This window comes from Aspergillus saccharolyticus, assembly GCF_003184585.1.
Source record: "Aspergillus saccharolyticus JOP 1030-1 unplaced genomic scaffold BP01scaffold_14, whole genome shotgun sequence".
Lineage (NCBI taxonomy): Eukaryota > Fungi > Ascomycota > Eurotiomycetes > Eurotiales > Aspergillaceae > Aspergillus > Aspergillus saccharolyticus.
In genome coordinates, this window is record NW_020290624.1 from 56771 (window position 1) to 77161 (window position 20391).

Below are 20391 nucleotides of genomic sequence, written 5' to 3' on the forward strand. Positions count from 1 at the left end.
AGACTCGCGCGCCCAGGCGTCGATGCGGCCAACCCCCCCAATCGGGCTTAGTGGGCTATACATAGCCGTCATTTCCAGCTCCCTCCCTCGATGCTGTTGTGTATTCTTCATTGTCGCACTTGTATTGTACAGCCAGCCAGTCAATTGATCTACTTTGTTTCACTGTCATTGGCAACAAGGTAAGAATGAGACATATCACACTCTCTTGTCTTTCCCCCCCTCTTCTCTACAAGCGAATGACTCCGAGAGCATTTTGAACTAACAACATGTGACCCGGTCAGGCGAATCGAGTTCGACCCCGTTGTTGGCCTCTTCCTACAAATCCTTTGCGCCTCCCTCGCGCTACTCATCACGCCCAAAAGATAAAAGGGAGGACTGCGGTAGCTACATGCGCCGGATGTGAAACTCCCTTAAATTTCCCCTGGGCTGCTTGAATCCCCTCAACTCTCTGCCGAAACACCCGGACGAAGCACAAACATCCAACATGGCCAAATCCGCACGACGAGGCCCTAAGGCCAAGTCCTCCACAACACCCTCCTCGGCCTCAGGGTCAGGCACATCGACACCGGCATCGCAATCATCGATGCCTCTTCCCCCCTTCACCAAAGCCCCGACCACCCTCCTACCCCTGCTCACGCCTCTCTCCCCGCACGAGATCTACCTCCTCCACATCGACACCACGCCGATCAGTCTCAAGAAGAAGACCTTCCTGGTACCCGTGCTCATGAACCTCGCCATCGTCGCCCTGCTTGCCTACCGTGTCTACTCTGTCCGGCACATCTACCCGGCGATGTTCGCCTCGGTGATCGGCCTCACCAACTCCCTCTCCGTCGACACCTCCGCCCTCAGCTGGGGTGACCTCTCCGGCCTCGTCCTCGGCCGCATCTTCACCGTCATGCTCGACTACTTCCTCGTCACCGTGCTCCTTCCCTGGCCGATCCGGTTCCTCGTCGGCCCCGTCCAGTGGCGCCGCCGCGTCGGGTTCCGCGACCAGGAGATCATCATCCGCCGCAGCCAGGCCAGTCTCACGCAGGGTCTGAAGCGGGACCGCTGGATCCGGGAGGACGAGGCGACGCGTGACCGCATCGTCACGGCCGTGACGCCCGAGAAGGTCAGGAAGACCGGGTACCTGCTCGTCGACAAGGACTGGGATCTCGACTACGACAGCATGATCGCCGCTCACGCGATGGTCGATGCGCATCATGGCCCCACCACGGAGGAGGAGAAGGACCAAGAACAGAAGGAGGCTGTGAAGCTGGACGAGTACCGCACCGCGGTGGTCGTGAACACCGACGCCCACGGCTGGTTGATTTGGCGCGTCGAGGACGAGAACCCGACCACCGCTTCCAATAAAGAATCGTCATCGTCGTCGTCGTCGACGTCGACGTCCAAGAAAGTCCACAAAGGGAAAGGGAAGCAACAAGACGAACCCAGCGACCCGGTTCGCTCCGCCCAGCGCGACCAGATCATCGAGTTCCAGCAGAAGTTGACCGCCATGGGCAAGGAGGACTTATTCTATCGCTGGATCGAGCTCATCCAGTACGAGAGCACGCAACCTGGCGGCTTCACGCCCGAAAGGCAGGTGTCGGCCATGAAGCAGGTGAAGCAGCTCTTTGAGGAGAATGATGTGGATTTTGACAAGTTCTGGGAGGACGTCGGCGGGATGGAGGAGGAATTCACCGAACAGTTGGATTAGTTATTAGTCAGGCTTGGACTAGGTCCTCTGTGACATTTTCTCGTTGTAATATAGACTACTTGGTAATCACTGTTGCTCTTGAGGGAGAAGGTCCCTGGGGGGGGAAAAGGAAAGCCTCGAGACATCAGCAGCATACTTGGGGCATGGCCAGGCGTGGGCAAAGGCCTACAGGACATTATCCGTTTTCAAGCGAATCATTCTCTCTATCTGGGCATAATCCGACTCGGACTCCAAGCCAAAAGTACAAACGAGGCGCATATATGTCTAGGTCGCGCCGGCTAATCATGACACACAATAATAGCTCAGAGGAAAAGAAAAAACTTAGATGATGAACAGCAATAAGTACGCGAATATGTGAGCCGTTTCCACATAGCAGGGTATCATATCAGAGCACGTGTTCTCTCCACTTCATGCCTCATGGGAACCTTCCATGTTGCCCAAACATTTCAAATGTCATTTGTATCAACGGTGGCATCACCACTATTATCGCCCAGGGATTTGACTTGCCATACCAAGCCCGCACCAGTAGACCTGGGATTTGCCTCCACTCATGGTCAACTATTACCTTCGAGGCGATAGTCTACAGACCACACCCATGGACGATAACGCGAGGTCCGTCGACTCGCCGGCGTATTGATGGAAGAAACATCGACATCCTCAAGCCGCATCGACGAAGAAGAACTGCGATTAGCGCCGGCAATCAATGGCGGCTGTTGACGCCATGAGTTCTCGGGGATATGACCTGCTCCCTGTGACGGTTCGTCAGCTCCCTACCAACCCCGGAGAGGTATGGTGTGCAATCGAGGGCGAATCCGCTAGAAGCCACCGATCATCTTGAGTTCTGCGGACCCTGGAGTGAGTTGCGGCTAACCTCGTCGGCATTTGACGGTGCCTCCCGTGGTCGTGAGCGAGCAGCCACAGCAGTAGGGTCTTCCTCGGCCTGTCGGGCCAGATCTACAGCGGATTCGTTACCGCGTTGTGACGGCGTAGAGGGTGCCTTCTTTGAGTTGGAGCTGTCCCGCCGACTATCGAGACTTTTGGACAGGGTCTTGGCGACATTCCCTCCGACGGAGGTGCGTTTCAACCGGATGCTGCCTTTGGCGTCGACGTGCGCCGAGGCGACAGTGCTCTTGCCGAGGCCTGGTGTTGCGGGAGCCCCAGGCTTCTCTTCCGTGGCATCGAGAAGGTACCAACGAAGACCATCCGATAACTCGAATGGATTTTCATCATCAAAGGACGTGCCGTCGCTGACTTCGCCAATGGATTGTCGGTCAGGATTGGCCCCATTCAGGGACTTGGAGAGATCCACCACCCGCTCTTCAATCTTGGTTATGCGAGCAAGCAGCCAGTCTCGGGCCTGGAGTTTGTGCACATCTTGCTCGCGCAGGAAGTAGTGGGGTGCGCCAACGTTGAACGCGGCCCAGGACCGGATCGCTTGGTTTCTCGTCGGCAAGAACAAAGCAAGATCACCTTCCTTGAAGGACCGGTATGCAATCTTGTCGTGGGCTTCACTTTGCACCCGGTGATACTTGTCGCGATATCCACGAGCCTCCTTCTGCCACTTCCGGGCGAGGCTCTCGATGTCCTTGACGCGCTTGACGACAGCATCACCGAAAATCTCCACGTCAAATTGGTACAGACACTCCATGAATGCCATAAACCTGTCAGTCTCCTCTTCCTTAGTTTCAGCGTGCATCCAAGTCAGAAGACTAGCGTCCGGTTTCACAGACACCACTTCAGAGTGACTGAGACTCTCCCCCGTGACAGACATGGCATTGACCTTTGAAGATCGCTGGACCACAATATTTCCGTCTTGCCTGATGATAGTAAATCCAAGCTGCTCGAGCATATGCTCGAGCTTCTCTACTTGGGCGAAAAGCTGTCTGGAGAGCTGCTGCGATCTAAGCACGCACGTTTCCGAGCGTACAGTAGCCCGTTGCTCTGCTTCAGATATCGCCTCCACTTTCTTTCTCCAGGTGGTTACCTCCTCTTCTGATTGACGGGCTAGGGTTTCAACCTCGGCCAAGCGTTGAGACAAGTTGGTCAACTTCCGTTCTTCCTGCGTGACGCGCTTTCGGAGAGCATCAGAGCCATTCTCGCCCGCAGCAAACTGCATTTGAAGTGTGATGAGCTTCGACCGCTCGCCTTCCAACTCAGACGTTACAACCTCTAACTTGGATTTTCCTTGTGCCAGCTCTTCGCGAGCGAGGGACAGATCCGCTTCCCGCGCGTCTGCAACCTTCCGCATGTCCTCAGCATCCGTCTCCAACTGACTCAGGCGCTCTTCAACCTCTTTATATTCCGCTGCGGCCTTCAAGGCGTTTTCTTCCGCATTCTTGGCATGAATAGACAGTCCTTCAGACAGCACCTCGATTGCTTTGACGATGTCAAGGGCTTTGGCAGGAACAGAGCTGCCGGGAGAGAGATTCATGAAAGCAGATTGCAGAGAGTTCAGAGTCTCTCTTTCCAGTTTCTCATTGTCCGTGATTATATTCTGTAGCTCAGTTAAGCGAAGCTCAAGATCCCTAGCAGCATCTTGATCTGTTTCCATCTGCTTTGAAAGCTCGGTGGCTTTCCGTGACTCTTCTTCGGCGCGAGCATGGGCATCTTGCAACTCAGCTTCAAGCTGATGAATACGCTCGTCAGTGTCGTGTTTTTCATGCTCACGGCTGTCCAGATTCCTGTCTAGCTCTTCTTCGAGCTCCTCGTTACGAATCTTGAGGCGTTTCAATTCACCTTCGAGATATCTTCGTTCATCGTCAAATTCGCGCTGTCGGGCTTCGAGATTTCCAATGAGATCTTTCTTAGTCGATTGCTCTTCTTGGATCTTGTCGGTATTCGACTGACGTTCGGCATGTGCTTCCTTCTGCAACCGTTGTACCGTTTCCCGCTTTGCCGCCAACTCCGCTTCCAGATGTACAATGCGTTGAACGAGCGCCTTTTCCTCAGGTGGTTGATTGGAAGACATGCGTCGCGACGACACAGATGATCGCCTGGAAAGCGCGTCAGGGTGAGGTGACGCGGGTGAGCTGGGAAAGTCTAACGAAAAGTTCCCGCTAGACGGTCGACTCATGTGACTCTGGCGATGGAGGAGATCTTCTAATTTTCTGATACGGCTCTCGGAGCCTTTGAGCCTCTCCTCCAATTTGCCCTTCTCGTCTCTCAAGCTTCGAACCATGTCATCACTGCGAAGTACAAGAGAGCTCCGGCTGAGGTCAAAGAGACTACCCTGTTTGAATGCCTTGGATCTGCGGCGCTGTAAGCGAGTCGGGGCATCTAACTCTTTGTAGAGCTCACTGAGCTCCTGTGCCAACTGTGTCATGCCAGTCTTGGTCTTCAGCTCTTCGATGTATGACTCGATTTCTTTTCTGCTGACAGCTGGCCATTCGTACTCCTGACCTCGTAAATTGACCTCAATGCCAGGTGTCGAGGTATCCGAGGTTGATAGAAACTCTCCCATTGTCTTCATCCACTTCTTCCGTCGCCGTTGCTCCTCCTCGCGAAAGACTGACATCTCTTCGGCTAACGTTAATGAATCGGTTTTCATCTTCTCACTGAACTCACGACGCCGTGCTGCCTCGATCAAGACCGAACCGTAGATCATGGGCATGTGAAAGACAGAGTAGATGGTATCGAATGCGTCGCTTCGGAAGTTGAGGTTGTTGATCTGGGTCTGCACATCAGCGAGGCGCGACTCGATCGACGAAATGAGCCGCATGTGACCAGAAGCCGCTTTGGTGGCTGAGTTATACCGATTGACAGCTTCTTCCAGGCCCGCCTGGATCTCGCTACTAATGTCCAGCAGCGACGGGAGTAAATCTTTCGTGTGACTGAGCGCGAGTCTAGAGATGTTCGCCAGTGCCTTTTGATTATTGGAGAGAGCGAGGACATGTTCGTAGTCCGATTGAATCTTCTTGGAGATAGTTTCGACTTCCTGCAGCAGACCGTCTACGCCATCAAGGCTGGTAGGAAAAGCATCGTCCACGAGACGCTGTGTATCTGCTGCAATTTGACCAACACTTTCCTCAATTTTGCTAATCTCCTGCGCAAAACGCGACAATTCCTCCGGTGCTTCCGAGCCAGCTCTTTGCACTTCTTCCACATCCACATAGTTGCGTAGAGTTCCCATCAACCGGTCATCGCTCGTGGTTGGTGTCGACGGACGTCCTAGGAAATTGAAATCCTTCCGAGCTGGGATGTTGTCCAGAGATGCCAGCGACTTCCTCCAACCATCCAAGACCGCGTGTTGATCCTTCAAAAAGCCGTTCGCCCATGTCTGCGCCTCTTGAAAGCGGTGTTCCAAGGTGCCCACATGAGCTTTGAGGTTTTCGAGGGCTACGCCGGCCGCTCGGTTGATGATGTCTGTGCGCTCATTATGATCCTGGATCTGTTTGTCCACGACTGCGCAGCGTTCCGTCAAGTTAGACGCCCAATCTCTTCTAGCACTGTAAAGAGCCTTCCATGCTTGTAGGTCATTTTGGTTCGTCAAGGTATCAGGAGGGTTGTCGAGAGTAAGTGGTTGCGGCGGAGGCAGTTCCGGAAGCTCGAAGGTATTTGGCTCGTTGACATAGCGTCTATCATACACAAATATCTCGCTCTACAAGTAAGTGGTTGAGGCCCAGTTAGCCCAAGATATGGGGGCGGGCGAAGAACCATTGTTCATTCACGATGTAGCAAGTATGCGTACCTCCGTAGCTAGTGTTTGGGCCTTCACATTCTTGCCCCGAGCAGTCATCAAGATCTGCCTCTGAGAAGGGATCGAAGTATTCCTGGTGATCCATGTTCGCAGTGCGTCCGGTCTGGATGGACAAGTCCGATCATGTCAGCTCACTGTCATGCTTCAGGAGGTACCCATAGCCATGGGGGTAATGGAAGCCTTGAAGTAGACAGTCGAAGACCGAAAGGCGGTGATGAAAAGACGGAAGCAGAGGAAGCTGAAAAGTGCAGCAGAAGCGAGAACATACGAGGTCAAAGATATTGGATCAGCCAAATAACGCTCACCGGTGTGAGCGATGTAGATGTGCAAAGACATCCCTCTCTCACCGGGCGAGCAGCGGAGAAAGAAGTTGGGGAGAGAATGGAATCGGAGTAGGTTGAAGGGAAGGAATGCGGGATGGGAGAAGATAAGGAAATGGAAAAATGAAACAACAAGAAGAAGAAGAAGAAGGGAGGTACAGACAGAGCAGGAAATCTCAGTCCGTCTGTTTGTTGTCAGTGAACCAGCCAGTCAGACATACATAAGAAGGTATATTTGATCATCTCCAGGAGCAAGCTCTCTCTCATTTCCCCGGGCCCAGGTCCAGCTTAGTTCTACGTATCAGACACGGTCCCCCGGAACCACCCACCGCAAGGTCGGGATCTCCACCGCCCTTGAACCCAGCAGCATCTGGACGCTCGTCGATCTCCCAAAATAATTATTCCCACTCGTCCGAACGGAGAGGAGAACGCTGGAAGACTCATATAATCACACGCGAGGTCTTTTCTCCGACTCTCCACGAGGCCTCCTTCCATGACAGCTGAGAACCGCCGTTCCCTCCCTCACCTGGGGCCAGGTGAGCTGGCCCTGTTGGATCTTGCGACCGATGATCCACGCGATACCGTATTGTTGTCGGACAAGGAGGCTTTGATCCTGCAGCTTTACCACCAGATCCAGGAACAGCAGCTAGAAAAAGCACTACTTGAGCAAGGTATGTATGCGCGCGTAACCCATCTCATCCCCCCTATTCTATTTCATTCATTTTTTTCTGAATGCAATTACCGTTGTCTTTTACTGATGCTTCAACAAGATACGGAATTGCTCTCAGGTGATGATGCCGAGGAGCAACTAGCCATAGCGGAACGTGAGCTACTGGAGGCGAGAGCCACCTACACAGTCAAGAGGAAGGCTGTGGGAACCGTTCTCATGACTGATCCTGCCCTAAAAGCTGTTCATATGAAGGCCACCACTCCAGCCGAAAGGTACTCTTTTTTGGTTTTCTCATTCTGTTCTTTGCATGCTTTGCCTGCCCGACTTATTGCATGCCTTGATGTCTGTGGTCTCCGCTAACGCATAACAGAGCCCTTCAACGGCTGATCAACCGTCGCGATGTGCTCTCAACAGTGCATGAGAACTTGAATGTCATGCAAACAACTTCTCTCCGAAAGCTCACGGCGTTGGAGGTGGAGAATCTACAGCTCAACCAGAAGAACCAAGAGCTGGTCCGTGAATTATTGTCCCTTACAGCAGATGATGAAGCCTGGAAGGAAGACCTAGACGACCCTGACCTCAAGGCACAACTAGAGCAGGTTGAGGCAGATCACCGCAAAAGCAAAGCGCGATGGGAAGTCATGAAAAGTATCGCCAGCGCGATGGTTGTCGGCAGCGAAGTGAACTGGGCTGACGACGAAACGCTCACAGCCTTGGTTCTAGATGAGTCGGACGATTAATGTATACTGTAACTACGATGTAAAGTAGAGTGGTTTTGCTAGCGTGGACTTGGGTCAGGCGTTACGGCTGGAAGGATAAAGTATACCCTTGATGAGTGGTCGATCGATAATTGAGCAGTGCCAGATGACGGATTGTTGACGGTCTTATGTCTCGCAAGGGATATGATGGTCGAATCGATTTTATGACTGAGCAATTCGGCGTCCAGTCCGTAGTTGACTCCGATAGCAGTTGATTCGTAAGCATTAGCCAGACAGCCGTGCTAAGTAGTCGTTACAGAGAAATTTACTGTGTAATCTAGGTTGCAATAAATAATGCTCGGCCAGTCTGCTCTAATTGGGATGGGGCTGAGGCAAACTAAGGCGTGAAGGATAGACTGAGTGGTGTGACCCACGTGACATCATGGCCCACCGGCCGGAGGCAAGAAGCTACTAAGCCTTCGTCATACAAAGTAAGTTACAGTGGGCTGGCTGGCTGATACAGCAGCAGCAGCATGAGGCTTGAATATGGACGGGGTAAGCAACCGGCAACCCAAGCGCCGATAAGGTGAGGGAGCCCTTGCAGGAGAAAAATAATGACAAAAGACAAAAAGGTAACTGACAGCTGGGCTGATTGAAATTTAGCGGCCACTGCAGCGAACAAAAACAGCCGCCCGAATCCGGCCAACCTAAGTTTGGCATGTGAGCTGAGAAGATTTGCTTGGTCTACCACTCAATCGTGTCGTCGGAAGGGAGGAGGGGGGTTGGGTTGAGGGGGGAGAGAGTGAGAGAATAGACTTGAGCAGACCAAAAGAGAGGCCGGCGTTTCCACCTCGAACGTAAGAACCAAGCAATGGAGAGTCGATGGCCCCTCATTATGATTGAGAATTTCTTACAGAGAAAAGCGCAGCTGTCTTGTTACAATACATGCATACTTACATACATACACGAAGGTATTGTTGGAGGCGCTGTTGCCGGAGGTCGTACATAGTACGCGGATCCTGTATTTCGTCGATACTGTAAGCTTTCCACGGGTTGTTGTTTGCAGCGTGGAATGTGGTGGCATTTACGCAGTTGGAGGACGTCGTCCAAGTGTCTCTCTGTCTAACCCTTCCCACGCATACAATTCTCTATGCAACTTTTACAATAGACTACTGCGACCCGCCAATACTTGTTTTCTCTTCAGGCATCGACAGTACCCGCCAATGCTCATAGGCTATGATTGAATGAGCTTTGGGTTTTCACCTGAGTATTGTCAGTCGTACAGATTAAAAGCATCTTGGACCAATTCAACCCTTCCAGAACTCGTGAATGGGAAGGAGAATTAAACCCGCATTTACACAAAGGCTTCACCAACTCTGGACTTGCTGATGCGAGGCGGGAAAATTTAAGTATATCTTACTGTGTCAATATCGAAGCTGGACCTCTTCCTGTACAGGTAAAAAGTTCTACGGTACTCGATCGAAGTGAGAGGAATCACCATTGATAAGAGTTGAAGAGAACAGCACTTGTTGCGGAAACCGGGCACAGAACAATAGATGATCACCCAGCGTGAGTAGTTTGTGACTGGTACATTGGTCCTCCTGGGCAATCAGCACTACTTTAATAGAAGATGTTACTCCGTACTTACCACTTCATTTGCATGGACTTCTCGGAATAATCATTGTCATTAATTGGTTAATTTAGCTGACAATAGCGCTCCTATTATTACAACTACATCACAGTTCCAGTTCCTCCCCGTCCTTCATCGAAAAGCGCAGACTGTTCTCGAGGATGGGCGCTGCTAACTGAAGTGCCACTCCATGCTGTTACCACCCCAAGCACAACAATGGGCCAGCCATCAATCTTTTCGACTCAGTCAAAGACATATTCATCGGCCTACAAAAGGTCAATTGTGCAAGGAGCGCTGTAAGGTATCCACATCATACGACTTCTATATAACGCTCGGTCCACGCCAAAGTCGATACATCTCGCAACAGACCGATTTTGGGAGATGCTCATTCTACTGTGTACAGGGTCAAATACATGATGACAACCAACGCTAGTACTTTTGTCACTTGAGGACGCCTCTGCGATCAGTAATACAAGCACAATCCGTGGGGAGAAGATGTGCGAGCTGTGCGCGTACCACAATCTCATCTACTGGGAATACTCTGCAGGGCTAGATCTTTACCCCGACTAAGCAGACACCGAATTTATGGCAGGTTAACGCGGAGATTTATCGACGCGGATGTAGACTCTTGGTTGAGGTCGTTCCAGCTCGGCCGTATATTCTTTATTCCACCGAGGTACTTTTCAAGAGACGGTTGAGAACTGAGCAGTAGCTACTAGCTAGTCACAAACTGATGAAAATCACTAGTCAACCCTGCTATGCAGTTACATTTGAGGACCTGAAGCTTCTTAAGAGAAAAGAGATGGAAGCCCAAGAGGGTTCGTTCAGAAAACTAGTTATTCAGAGACGCGCTTTTCGCAGATCCTCCCAAGAATAGATGCCAATTGATGATGCACCCACGGAAAGGGACCCTTCAATAGCCCGGCGCTTGGTGTGGAAAGTCACTATGACTGAGCACTTGTTCCCTATGGCCATACCTTAACAATACTCACTGCTGTACGGGCAGCTTCCAGTACGGTACTCAATACTATTGAGGTGGTATTCGGATACACGATGGAGCTGAGTCGCTTTCCGAGTGGTTACAGCTATGTATTTTACTCAAGGGCAATTACCCACCCCATAGTGGCGCACATTGGGGTACGAAGGACGTTTGGTAATAAACCATACAGGAGGTCACAGTGGAGCTGCATCAGGTGCAATGCTCAACACCCACCTTTTTTTCTTCAGTCGGCAAGTGAAGCAATGGATTGGACCATGGGAGTGGTAGTAATTAGGCTCGCTGAAAGGAGCACTGCAACCCTTGTGAGGTAGACCACTCGATTTGCCCAGTCCAAGCGTTGGAGGTCAGCCAGAATGCTGCAGCGGAGAAGCGCAGGAGGGGGAAAAGAGGAGAAAATGACAAGACATGACGGGTATGGAACGATACCAGCCATTCTCCAGCAGTCGAGCAGCCAGTCGCAGGCGGCAGAGAGAGCGGTTGTTTTCCCTTGCTGTGCTGCCCACTTCTTCCCCCTTCCCAAGACTAAGAGTGTGAATGAGTGACTGGCAGAGTAGGTAAGGTAATGGCCCGCCCGCCTTCCCGTCCTCTGTTTTCCTACTACTAAGACTCTCCCCCTCTCCCTCTCTCTCTCACTCACTCCCTCACTCACCACTCACTCTTTCTACCTACTCTCTCATTCTCCCATACAATTCTCTCTCCCCCATACAAAAAGTACTGCATATAACCGCATCGGTAGGTCCCCTATAAACATTCCGCCTTCAGAGCACTGTTTTCTCAACACCAGCCCATTTTGATTTTCTCTATCAATTGCGCTTTCTTCCAATCTGCTTGCTTTTCCACATCATCAATTCTCTTCGTTTTCTCTCCGGAGTTGCGCGATCTCGCTGTCGCGCCCTCTACCACAGCACTCTTATAGTTCCCCAGCAGCCCTGAGCTGACCCCGAGCTCTTTGGATTTCCTTGTAGCCTTTTTTTGCTAATTCTGTTTTGTTATCCTTCGCCGTCTTACTGACTGAACAGTCAGGTAAGTCACTCATTTGCGCGACTTGCCCTCCTGGTGTCGTTTGGCTTGCGACCGCGATCGCTCTTGTTTGGCCGCGCGCAAAACACGGGTTGACGCAACACCTCCTTCCACCTTCTGGCCTACGCGGCGCTGCAAATCCGTTCCTTGACTGCCTTGTTCTACCTCTCTGTCGCTCTGTTGTATTTTGAGTTTTGAAATAAAGCCCATCTGCTTCGCTTGCCAACCCTCGCATTTGCGCAGTCCACCACCCACTTGTCCATCGTCTAACAAATCTCTCCGCTTGCAGACCTCAATTGTCAAAATGCCTAAGGAGAAGACTACCCGCAAGACCACCAAGCGCGTTGAGCGCAAGAAGAAGGGTAAGCACATCGCGTCTCCCCTGCCAATGCTATGACTGACCTTTACCTTCAGACCCCAACGCTCCCAAGCGTGGTCTCTCCGCCTACATGTTCTTCGCCAACGACAACCGCGACAAGGTTCGCGAGGAGAACCCTGGCATCTCCTTCGGTAAGTGCTGACTTCAGTCGGTGATGGCTCGCACTTTGTCGCTAACAATCCTCTAGGGCAGGTTGGTAAGATGCTTGGTGAGCGGTGGAAGGCCCTGAGCGATTCGGAGCGCCGCCCTTATGAGGACAAGGCTGCTGCCGATAAGAAGCGTTACGAAGATGAGAAGGCCAGCTACAACGTAAGATGTCTTGACCCCTAAATGCTCTCTCGGATGGTACTGACCGTGCTGGTGTAGGCTGCTGCTGAAGAGGAGGAGGAGTCGTCTTGAAGCTCCCTGATCCCCTAGGTCTTATTGAGTGGGACCCAATGGCGTTTGTGTCTTTTCTCGTGTGACGTGTATTTGTGGCTTTTCATATTCTATTATCTACTCAACGGCTTCTGGTACGGATGACGGTGGTTTTTCCTCTCCTTGCTTTTCTGTTCATGAAGGATATCAATGGGAAATGTTTACTGTACGGACTGGCGGCTTTCGGACACATTTTGACTTGAATCGAGGAGTCTGGGCGCTGAACTTCAGAGCTGCAGGGAACCTGATTTAAGCTTATATGATGAAATATCGAAATGAAGCTGCAGAAGGTGTGAGGTCAGCAAAGACTGCTGTATAATAGCTTAATCAACCGCATCATCGCCTAAGCGACCTTGATCCGGAGCTCTTTTCGCCCTTTCAAAATTGTCTTGTAGTAGTAAGTAGCCAGGCCGTTGATGGTGGATTGAGCTGCTATGGATCTACATGACACACAGGGGATGCTTCCATGGAGGTTCTGGTGAATCTGGAAGGCCTTTCCTTGCAGGAGTTGGCCCAAGCTCCCGGCGGTGACGCGGGGCAGACAGCTTGTTTACGTGTTCGACGCGTCCAGCTCTTCCGTTATCCCCGCGCTTACTTGGTGCCTGAGTGCCTGAACGTCTGATCAACTTGTGCCTCAGGCAGTAATCAGTCTCCAGCCTGAGTGAGGTTCAACTTGACTTAAGATCTTGAGTCTTTGACTGAAGCTGGTCATGTTACCTTTCACTGCCTAGGATAGGGCAAATCAGGGGGAAGATGTGTATGCACGGCAGATAAATTTGACGCCCATATAGTCCTCGTACTTTTATACTACCTCCTACCTACAGACAGACCACTTGCCACCACTGTCTCTGCTTAACTATGTCGCTTATGTCTATCTGAGCAGTTCTTCGAGTCTTCTGCATGTATATCTCTTTCAAAGACCTATAGGGGTTCATGAGCAGTCAGCAAAGGACAATGAAGCCGTCGACCCCAAACTTTAACGACGATTAGATTTCCGACAGTTCTTCTTCTCCTTCTTCCTCTTCTTCTTCTTCTTCTTCTTCTTCGAATCCCGTGACTGACAGTCCATCTCTTCCCCTCATCTGCAAGTCAGACAATTACACTGTCAATCAGTCATTGTTGTTCGTTTCACTAGTCTTTTCTCCCCTCCCCTTTCCTCGCTTGTCTTTTGTGTGCGTCATGGCCCATATGACAGTCAGTCAGTCAGACAGACAGACAGATAGCATCCTCTGCACCTTTACCTTGCAAAGGGTATGAGATTACTCCCCCGTCGCCCACCGCCAGTGCTCGTATCACCACTCTTGAGTAAAAGTCACACCATGGCTTCTCCTCGTCTTCCTCCCCTCAATTTTCCGCTCAATTTTCCCCTCCACCATCGCTTCATCCCGCCATGCAGTTCCACCGCCCATTATTGGCTTGGACCCGTCGCCGCCGCATGAACACGTCAATAGTGCCCCCCTCGACATTGAGGTACGTTACAGTCGTTAGACAAGCCAGAGGAATTCTATCTGTCGGTCTGTCGGTCTCAGACTTCCAGGCTTCTGGTCCGTCCCCAGTGCCGGTCTGTCCGTCCGATAGAGAGCCGCAAACTATCTCTCTAGTACTGCTAGTTCTGCCACTCCGTCCGGTAACAACTTAGACTGAACTTAAGCCCCACCCACGGGTGTTTCTTGTTCAGCATTCTTTCCTTTGTGCGAGTGAACAAGACCAGGGTCTTGACTTTCTTCCCTTCTGGGCGTTTGCATCTGGTGCTGGTGCTGGCGTCTTTACTTGTGATATCGGGTCCACCTTTGCCCATCCATTCCCGGGGCAAGATTTCAATCTTTTCATCCCTTCCTACAGGTCTGCGTCCGGCTTTTTCTGGTGAGATTCCAATCGACATGCATCTCAGGGAAGATCCCACCGATAAGAGGCTCCCTTTCTGACCCCAGCATTGCAGTCCACTGAGTTGTCTCCTACTGCCCCTCTCTTCTGGTGTATCTATTGCCCTATCCGTAATCTTCCTTGTCGTGATCTCCATATAAAACCTCAAGCAGCTATAGCGAGCGGCCTGTGCCTGTCTGGTGGGAATTTAACCCTTCCCCACGTCCCTGCCCTTACAATACAACGGAAGGTCTCCCTAGGCATACATGCATGGCCTAATATAAGTGATCACCACCATGGCCCTGCGCACATCTGCCGATAATGCGGAGGACGTGGCCGCTGGCTTTCGTCTCTTCCGCGACCCTCTGCCGGAACATTCAACGGAGATCACCAGTTTAATCGCCGATCTCTATGCAATCAGCACATCTCTTAAGAACCTCGAGGACTTGGCACGTCATCGGAACTATCGGCGCAACCTGCACGCCGTCCAACCTGACCTAGAAGTGGTCCGGACAAGCTTGAAGTATACGCTTGAGGATGTTGTCGACTTCTTCGGAGATCTGGAGGGGCGGAGAGGCCCCAGTCGTGAAGTCTACAAGCGGACATGGAACGATCTTTGTACTTTCTTCCGGGAGGAGTCGCAGGACTCGCTGTCAACCCGACTAGCCAAGTATAAGGCCTTTCTGTCCGATTTGGAGGCTCTTATAAAGGGGTTCGTTCTCCATGTGGCTCCTGGTGCAATTGCAGGTCAATTGACGTTTGCTTTGTAACGATGTAGTAATGCCGTTGATGACCGATTGATGTCCTCTCTGCGACACAGCCTCAAAAATCTGCTGGCTCAGCAAGAATCGCACGTCGTGTCACAGCTTGGCTCCATGTCTCTGAGTTCCCCATCCTCCAGCAGCAGCAGCAGCAGCAGCAACACCAGCGGCGAGCCTGGAAGCCCGGTCAGTGACCGCAGGCCCCGCACGCGGAGGTCATATGAAAGACACCGTCCGTCTCATTCGGGACCACAGTCGCCAACGTCGACTTCATCCGGCACGTTCTCCGATATTCCCCCCTTGGCTCCTGATGCGCCGGGCTCGCCTGCCACTACGACTGCCACCAGCCGATCGACCGGATCCAGCATAGTCAGCGACCATTGGGCCCGAAGAGTGTTTCTGGATGAGCACCCGCAGACGCCCATTCCATATATCGGTGAAAGGTGAGACCGTGGTCTAGGCGACGAAGACGTGGGCTAACAAGCAATAGCTCCAAGTGCTTTGGCGAGCCGAAGGCTAACCCCAAGGCGTGGCTTGACAGCGAAGGATTTGAGGAGCTATTTCAGCTGCAAGTCGCACCCCGCCTCGCCCCAGTTAAAGGATCAACTAACGAGAAGGTAGAGCATTCAACAGCGAGACGGATGTAAGAGTCTGCTTCTATCTACGGGACGAAGACCATCGGGCCCGCGTGGTGTGCAAAGCACGCCGTTCCGCTCGGTCCAATGAATATTTCATTCTGCCTTTGAACATGCTCGAGATCGTCCGTGTTGGGTCCTGTTTACAATTGTGTCGACGCCGTCGTGGAGGCAGCGAACTGGTTTTGTGGGCCAACCTCAAATTCAGCACCATTGAACGTAAGTGGAGCTGTAGCTGTCGGTCGTCCTGAAAGTCAATTGACACGAAAGCAGAGATGGTGATTTTCTTCTGCACATTTCTGGCACTTCGCTCGCAAGACTCCGGACGTCCCGTGGCTGTGGAGACCATACGCGATTATGAGCTGGCGCAGGAAGAGGAACTCTTCGGAGGGTATGTCAGGCTATGCATCGGTGGATGACGGGGGCTAACCGTGTCAGACAAATTGTGGATGACGACTTTCTGCATGCCTTGCGTGTGTATCGGGATGAAGTTTCTGGCGCCGTGCGACTGCAGGCCTCGGTCCACAAGGGGGAGCTGAAGCGGTAAGTCTCGCGGGGGCTTTTTGTTTGTTCGTCTGGCTGATATGCCCTAGGTCGCCGGTCTGGACCGCTTTTATCACCGACCATATTGGGACTCCTGGCTGGATTCGCCGGCCCGAGCCGAAGATTGTGGTGTTGAAGGAGGTTCGTCGGAGCATCTTCACGTTTCCCGATTATACGCCACCTCAGACGGCTCGAGGGGAGCATGTCCTCAAATTCACTCATCGTTCTGGTACGTTCCAGTGGGAGTTCTTTGCTGTGCGGGATGCTGACAGTTGCAGATGCGCAAGGCTTCGTGGAGACGATCACTGAGCTGGCACATGGATGAGACATGTCGTTGATCAAGCGACCAGCTACTTGCTCATTGCTGGGAAAGGCAGATACGATTGACGTGCTATGACTGATGACCACTAAGAGCTAATCTGGAGGATTCCTGTTTGTCGTTGGAGGGTCAGTGACTTGGCATTGTGATATATGATATATCTTTTATCTTCAAAGCTGGTCTCCGGCCAGGCAATGATACCCTTTGCTTACTCGGTGGATGGTTGGTCTCTGAGCGGAGATGATGGGAAACGATTCTGTATTTTTGGGTATCTCGAAAAGCAAGCCGTAGCACACGCTGGGCTGGTCTATACAACGGCGCCGACATCGCCCAGACCAGCCAGGAACATCTCGGCGCGTCTCTTGGACCTCAACTCCTCGACCTTCATCATCCTCTGATTTCTAGCTTCTTCCCTCTTGGCGCGTTTTTGGGATTTCTCCTCTCTCTCCCTCTGCGTTTCCTCCCTCGCCGCCCGCAACTCCTCCATCTGCTTCCGTCTGGTGTCTTCATCCTTAGCAAAGGCGTAAAACCCGGTCCCGCGATTCCTGACCTCTGCGTCAGCATCATAATGCGTCTCCTCCGGCGGCGTCACCGAGCGATCGCGGCGCTTCGCCAGATCCGCCATTCTTACGTCTGGCTGAAAGGCCTGACTCTGCACCGTGACCCCATAGATGAGATTCTCCGGCCGCCGCGGCCGCCACCTCTCGCCCGCCTCCGCGCCGTCTTCGTTTGCACCCTTCAACCGCGCCGCCTCCGCCGCCTCCGCCCTCGTACCCCGCCTCGTCCGTCCCAACTCATCCTCGTAGGAGACAATCGACGCATCATCCCCATCCCCTTCCCCTTCCTCCCCTGAAAGGTCATCATGGAGCTGCGTATCCGCCCACTTCCGATCAAAATCCACCAACCCCTCCCTCTCCTTCCTCCTCAACCGCCGTAAATACCTCTCCCCTTCCCCGACCCCTTCTTCCCCAGCTCCACCACCATTCCCAACGCCCTCGTCTGAATCACTCTCCCCCGCACCGAGGTACAACCCCCTCTTCAAATCCTCATACACCCGCGCCTTCTCCTGCATCCGCCGTTTCGACCGCTGCAGCACCGCCTCGTCCACCTTCCCTCCCAACTCCGAACTCTGGCGATGCACCTGACTCATCGCCGTGTCGCGGTGGTCGTCATCCTCGATGAGGAGGTCCCGGGCTGCGCGCTTCTGGGCCCCGCGGTTCGGGCGCGCGAAGATTGCATCTTTGTCGTGGGTGGTGTGTTTGGAAGGGCGGGGGCGGCCGGTTGATACTTTAGCGGAGGTTGAGGGTGTGGCTGTTGCGGACAAGGTTTGGGGATCTCTGCGGGCGATGAGGTTGGAGAGAGTGGTCGTAAAGGCAAGGGTTGAGGCGGACGGGGGGCCGGTGTTGTTGTCGGGTTTTTTGCGGGGGTGGTGGCCGTAGAGGTTGGACATTGTTTTCTGTTTTTTTTTTTTTTTTTTTTTTTTCTTTTTTTCCGCTGCTAAGGGTTTTAGGGTAGGACTAGTGATTAAAAGTTTGGGTTCTGAGGGTGAGGGTGCAGTGAGGTGAGTTTTACAAGTAATGGCCAGGTCTAGTCTGGGGTTGAGGATTGATCTCAGCGGATACTAAGTGTAAAAAAGCGATAAGAACAGTAGTTACGGAGTACAGTACAAACTGCTTGTGCTCCGAGGGGCGATAAGTCAAGTCACCCGGGGGACTGCGCTGGCCTCGCCGCTTTTGTCACCGCTCTGCCCGGCAGAACGGCCGCGACCTCGAGAGTGATTTCGGGATTTTTGGCAGTGAACAGGCTCCAGAAAAGTTGTCGGGAAAACTGTTCGTTTTGGGCGGGGACGGGTGGCAGAATTTGTGCCTCGGTTGGGGTTCTATCTAGTAGTTTAGTGGTGCAGTTACACAACACTCTACACTCTACACTTTATGTATACTATTATGTATACTGATAACTGGAGGATGAATATTTGACTCCAAATTGAAACACCCGGCTACAGACTTTATACTACCCTCTAAAGTATCGAAGTCACTCCCGAAGATACGCCTGCACAGCCTCCCCCCACACCGACCCCCGCTTATACCACCACATCTCCGGCACACTCCCCCGCCTCAACCCATCGATCGCCTGCGCCAGCTCCTCCCCGTGCCCTTCCTCCTTGATGATCCGAATTGGGTATGTATACGTATGGAAGGTGAACACCAGCGCCTTGGTGTGAGGCAGCCGATGCAGCGTTTGGCGCTCGCAGCGCAGAAAAGTCTAATCGCCCCGGGGGGTTAGCACACGACAAAGAATTGCACGTAGTAGGAAAAAGAGCACGACATACATCATCAATATCCAACTCCTCTGCCCTCAACACCCCACCCCCCTTCCCCGGAGCATCCCCATGGACCCCCCCAAACGCAGCAAACAACTCGGTCCCCGTCGTCACACTCCAATTCACCCTCTGCACGAACCGACCCACCTCCAACCTCGCAAAGAACCGGTCCATGCTCTTCTCCAGCTTCTCTTTATATCGGGGCACGGGGTCGTGAATGGCCGATAGCGTGCGGCCGAGTTTCTCGCGCGTGTCGAACCCGGCCGGGTAGAAGGTTGTGTAGGCTTGGAGGGTGTATGAATCTTCTTCTTCTGAAGCAGCAGCAGCAGCATGGCTGTCCTCTGCTGAGGGTGGATCTACCTGCGAGACAGGCAGTAAGATTAGGAAATCCTCGTCCACGACCGTGCCTAGCGTCTCTAGGGCTTCACGGGCAGAGGCAGGGCACTTGGTTGCAACAAGGCGGTCGGTGATTCGGTTGTGCAAGTGTTGCGGTTGCTTCTCCGATGTCTCCGCTCGGCCTTCTCCTCGTTTCTCGTCCACAGCGGCGCTGCGAGGAGAGTCGACCAGATCAAAGACCCCCGGGTACCGCGTGGGGAGGTATACACCGAGGACGAAATCGTACAGTTCCCGGATAGCGGCGTGGACGAGGCTACCCTCTTTTTCGCCGGAGGGCGTGACGCCAATCACGACAGATGGATGTCGAGTAAGCAAGGACTGGCGGTAGGCGAGGCGGGTCTTGTAGGTTTTGTCGATTGGGATGAGGGTGGAGATGTCGAGGTTGGAGAGGGCTGGGGGTGATGGTTAGCTCACCCACGCTGGATAGCCATATTGAGCAATGACAACAGAAGGGGCTATGGGAGGGGAGGCAGCAAATATGGTTTGCAGGATAACCACTACGTATCTTGAACCGATGCTATGCAGAATGACTACAGAATCCCCCTCAAGACACAACATTGTACGGGCAGCGTCAAGACAAAAGTAGAGGTTGCATTCGCCAGCGCAGCGAGAATCAATGCTCATACCCATTGTGAGATGATATTTTGCCTTGAAAGGGCGAAACTGCAGAGGCTCGGTAGTCTCCCAGTCGAATTGATGAAGAGGTTCAATGGGTGGATATTCATTTTCTCCCCCTTTCGAGATGACAGCTTCCTTGGTGGTTTCCCAATTCTGCGTCTTCATTAGCTCTGTTGTCACGCTACAGCCAGAGAACGTACTCGAATTCGAATAATTCGTCCCAGGAGACAAAGACTTAGTACAAGAAAGATACTCGAGAGAGGATATTGCTGGATGTATACGATGCTGGCTTTGAAGATTGACGGAAGCCGATCCATAACTCAGGCTTGCGAAAGTTGTAGTATGATTGATTGAAGATGAAGAAAGACGAAGGGAACGCAAAGAGCGGCAAGTCAAGTCCATCACTAGAT

General features: G+C 52.5%; 7 protein-coding genes across 7 annotated transcripts; 4 read left to right on the forward strand and 3 right to left on the reverse strand.

The window, feature by feature from the left end:
• The first annotated feature begins 118 nt into the window (after positions 1-118).
• BP01DRAFT_423242 (uncharacterized protein) lies at positions 119-2010 on the forward strand. The gene is made up of 2 exons (XM_025579616.1): positions 119-179; positions 282-2010. The coding sequence occupies exon 2, from the start codon at positions 485-487 to the stop codon at positions 1694-1696; it is 1212 nt and encodes a 403-aa protein (XP_025431419.1). The 5' UTR covers positions 119-179; positions 282-484; the 3' UTR covers positions 1697-2010.
• Positions 2011-2238: 228 nt separating this feature from the next.
• Positions 2239-6927, reverse strand: atg11 (autophagy protein ATG11). Its single transcript, XM_025579617.1, has 4 exons — positions 6661-6927; positions 6384-6495; positions 2568-6293; positions 2239-2445 (listed from the first exon to the last, which is right to left on the reverse strand). Exons 1-4 carry the CDS (start codon positions 6726-6728, stop codon positions 2251-2253), a joined length of 4101 nt encoding a protein of 1366 aa, XP_025431420.1. The 5' UTR covers positions 6729-6927; the 3' UTR covers positions 2239-2250.
• A 114-nt stretch (positions 6928-7041) lies between these two features.
• BP01DRAFT_356484 (centromere protein H) lies at positions 7042-8368 on the forward strand. Its single transcript, XM_025574968.1, has 3 exons — positions 7042-7383; positions 7483-7654; positions 7753-8368. The coding sequence occupies exons 1-3, from the start codon at positions 7206-7208 to the stop codon at positions 8120-8122; spliced, it is 720 nt and encodes a 239-aa protein (XP_025431421.1). The 5' UTR covers positions 7042-7205; the 3' UTR covers positions 8123-8368.
• Positions 8369-12015: 3647 nt separating this feature from the next.
• Positions 12016-12766, forward strand: nhp6 (high-mobility group nucleosome-binding protein). The gene is made up of 4 exons (XM_025574969.1): positions 12016-12092; positions 12145-12240; positions 12297-12418; positions 12476-12766. The coding sequence occupies exons 1-4, from the start codon at positions 12035-12037 to the stop codon at positions 12506-12508; spliced, it is 309 nt and encodes a 102-aa protein (XP_025431422.1). The 5' UTR covers positions 12016-12034; the 3' UTR covers positions 12509-12766.
• A 1570-nt stretch (positions 12767-14336) lies between these two features.
• BP01DRAFT_356486 (uncharacterized protein) lies at positions 14337-16798 on the forward strand. Its single transcript, XM_025574970.1, has 9 exons — positions 14337-14389; positions 14466-15101; positions 15168-15593; positions 15641-15718; positions 15772-16004; positions 16059-16176; positions 16224-16328; positions 16379-16557; positions 16607-16798. Exons 2-9 carry the CDS (start codon positions 14686-14688, stop codon positions 16651-16653), a joined length of 1602 nt encoding a protein of 533 aa, XP_025431423.1. The 5' UTR covers positions 14337-14389; positions 14466-14685; the 3' UTR covers positions 16654-16798.
• A 168-nt stretch (positions 16799-16966) lies between these two features.
• BP01DRAFT_280304 (CCDC174 family protein) lies at positions 16967-18091 on the reverse strand (the record flags this gene model as incomplete). The annotated part of the gene is made up of 1 exon (XM_025571436.1): positions 16967-18091. A coding segment is annotated over one exon (1125 nt), but the record flags the coding sequence as incomplete, so codon positions are not given.
• A 534-nt stretch (positions 18092-18625) lies between these two features.
• Positions 18626-20364, reverse strand: BP01DRAFT_318599 (heme-dependent oxidative N-demethylase family protein). Its single transcript, XM_025572643.1, has 4 exons — positions 20182-20364; positions 19990-20134; positions 18977-19755; positions 18626-18909 (listed from the first exon to the last, which is right to left on the reverse strand). Exons 1-4 carry the CDS (start codon positions 20296-20298, stop codon positions 18679-18681), a joined length of 1272 nt encoding a protein of 423 aa, XP_025431425.1. The 5' UTR covers positions 20299-20364; the 3' UTR covers positions 18626-18678.
• Between the last annotated feature and the right edge of the window lie 27 nt (positions 20365-20391).

What these genes read in the sequence shown, in the direction of transcription:
- BP01DRAFT_423242 (XM_025579616.1), top strand. Translation starts at nt 485, where the DNA reads ATGGCCAAATCCGCACGACGAGGCCCTAAGGCCAAGTCCTCCACAACA.
- atg11 (XM_025579617.1), bottom strand. Translation starts at nt 6,728, where the DNA reads ATGTCTTTGCACATCTACATCGCTCACACCGGTGAGCGTTATTTGGCT. An exon ending in GATCCAATATCTTTGACCTC is followed by an intron (nt 6,496 to 6,660) that starts GTATGTTCTCGC and finishes TTGTCCATCCAG; the next exon opens with ACCGGACGCACTGCGAACAT. An exon ending in CCCAAACACTAGCTACGGAG is followed by an intron (nt 6,294 to 6,383) that starts GTACGCATACTT and finishes ACTTACTTGTAG; the next exon opens with AGCGAGATATTTGTGTATGA.
- BP01DRAFT_356484 (XM_025574968.1), top strand. Translation starts at nt 7,206, where the DNA reads ATGACAGCTGAGAACCGCCGTTCCCTCCCTCACCTGGGGCCAGGTGAG. An exon ending in AAAAGCACTACTTGAGCAAG is followed by an intron (nt 7,384 to 7,482) that starts GTATGTATGCGC and finishes TGCTTCAACAAG; the next exon opens with ATACGGAATTGCTCTCAGGT. An exon ending in GCCACCACTCCAGCCGAAAG is followed by an intron (nt 7,655 to 7,752) that starts GTACTCTTTTTT and finishes AACGCATAACAG; the next exon opens with AGCCCTTCAACGGCTGATCA.
- nhp6 (XM_025574969.1), top strand. Translation starts at nt 12,035, where the DNA reads ATGCCTAAGGAGAAGACTACCCGCAAGACCACCAAGCGCGTTGAGCGC. An exon ending in GAACCCTGGCATCTCCTTCG is followed by an intron (nt 12,241 to 12,296) that starts GTAAGTGCTGAC and finishes ACAATCCTCTAG; the next exon opens with GGCAGGTTGGTAAGATGCTT. An exon ending in ATGAGAAGGCCAGCTACAAC is followed by an intron (nt 12,419 to 12,475) that starts GTAAGATGTCTT and finishes GTGCTGGTGTAG; the next exon opens with GCTGCTGCTGAAGAGGAGGA.
- BP01DRAFT_356486 (XM_025574970.1), top strand. Translation starts at nt 14,686, where the DNA reads ATGGCCCTGCGCACATCTGCCGATAATGCGGAGGACGTGGCCGCTGGC. An exon ending in ATTCCATATATCGGTGAAAG is followed by an intron (nt 15,594 to 15,640) that starts GTGAGACCGTGG and finishes AACAAGCAATAG; the next exon opens with CTCCAAGTGCTTTGGCGAGC. An exon ending in CAAATTCACTCATCGTTCTG is followed by an intron (nt 16,558 to 16,606) that starts GTACGTTCCAGT and finishes TGACAGTTGCAG; the next exon opens with ATGCGCAAGGCTTCGTGGAG.
- BP01DRAFT_318599 (XM_025572643.1), bottom strand. Translation starts at nt 20,298, where the DNA reads ATGGATCGGCTTCCGTCAATCTTCAAAGCCAGCATCGTATACATCCAG. An exon ending in AAAATATCATCTCACAATGG is followed by an intron (nt 19,756 to 19,989) that starts GTATGAGCATTG and finishes CATCACCCCCAG; the next exon opens with CCCTCTCCAACCTCGACATC. An exon ending in AGGAGTTGGATATTGATGAT is followed by an intron (nt 18,910 to 18,976) that starts GTATGTCGTGCT and finishes CGGGGCGATTAG; the next exon opens with ACTTTTCTGCGCTGCGAGCG.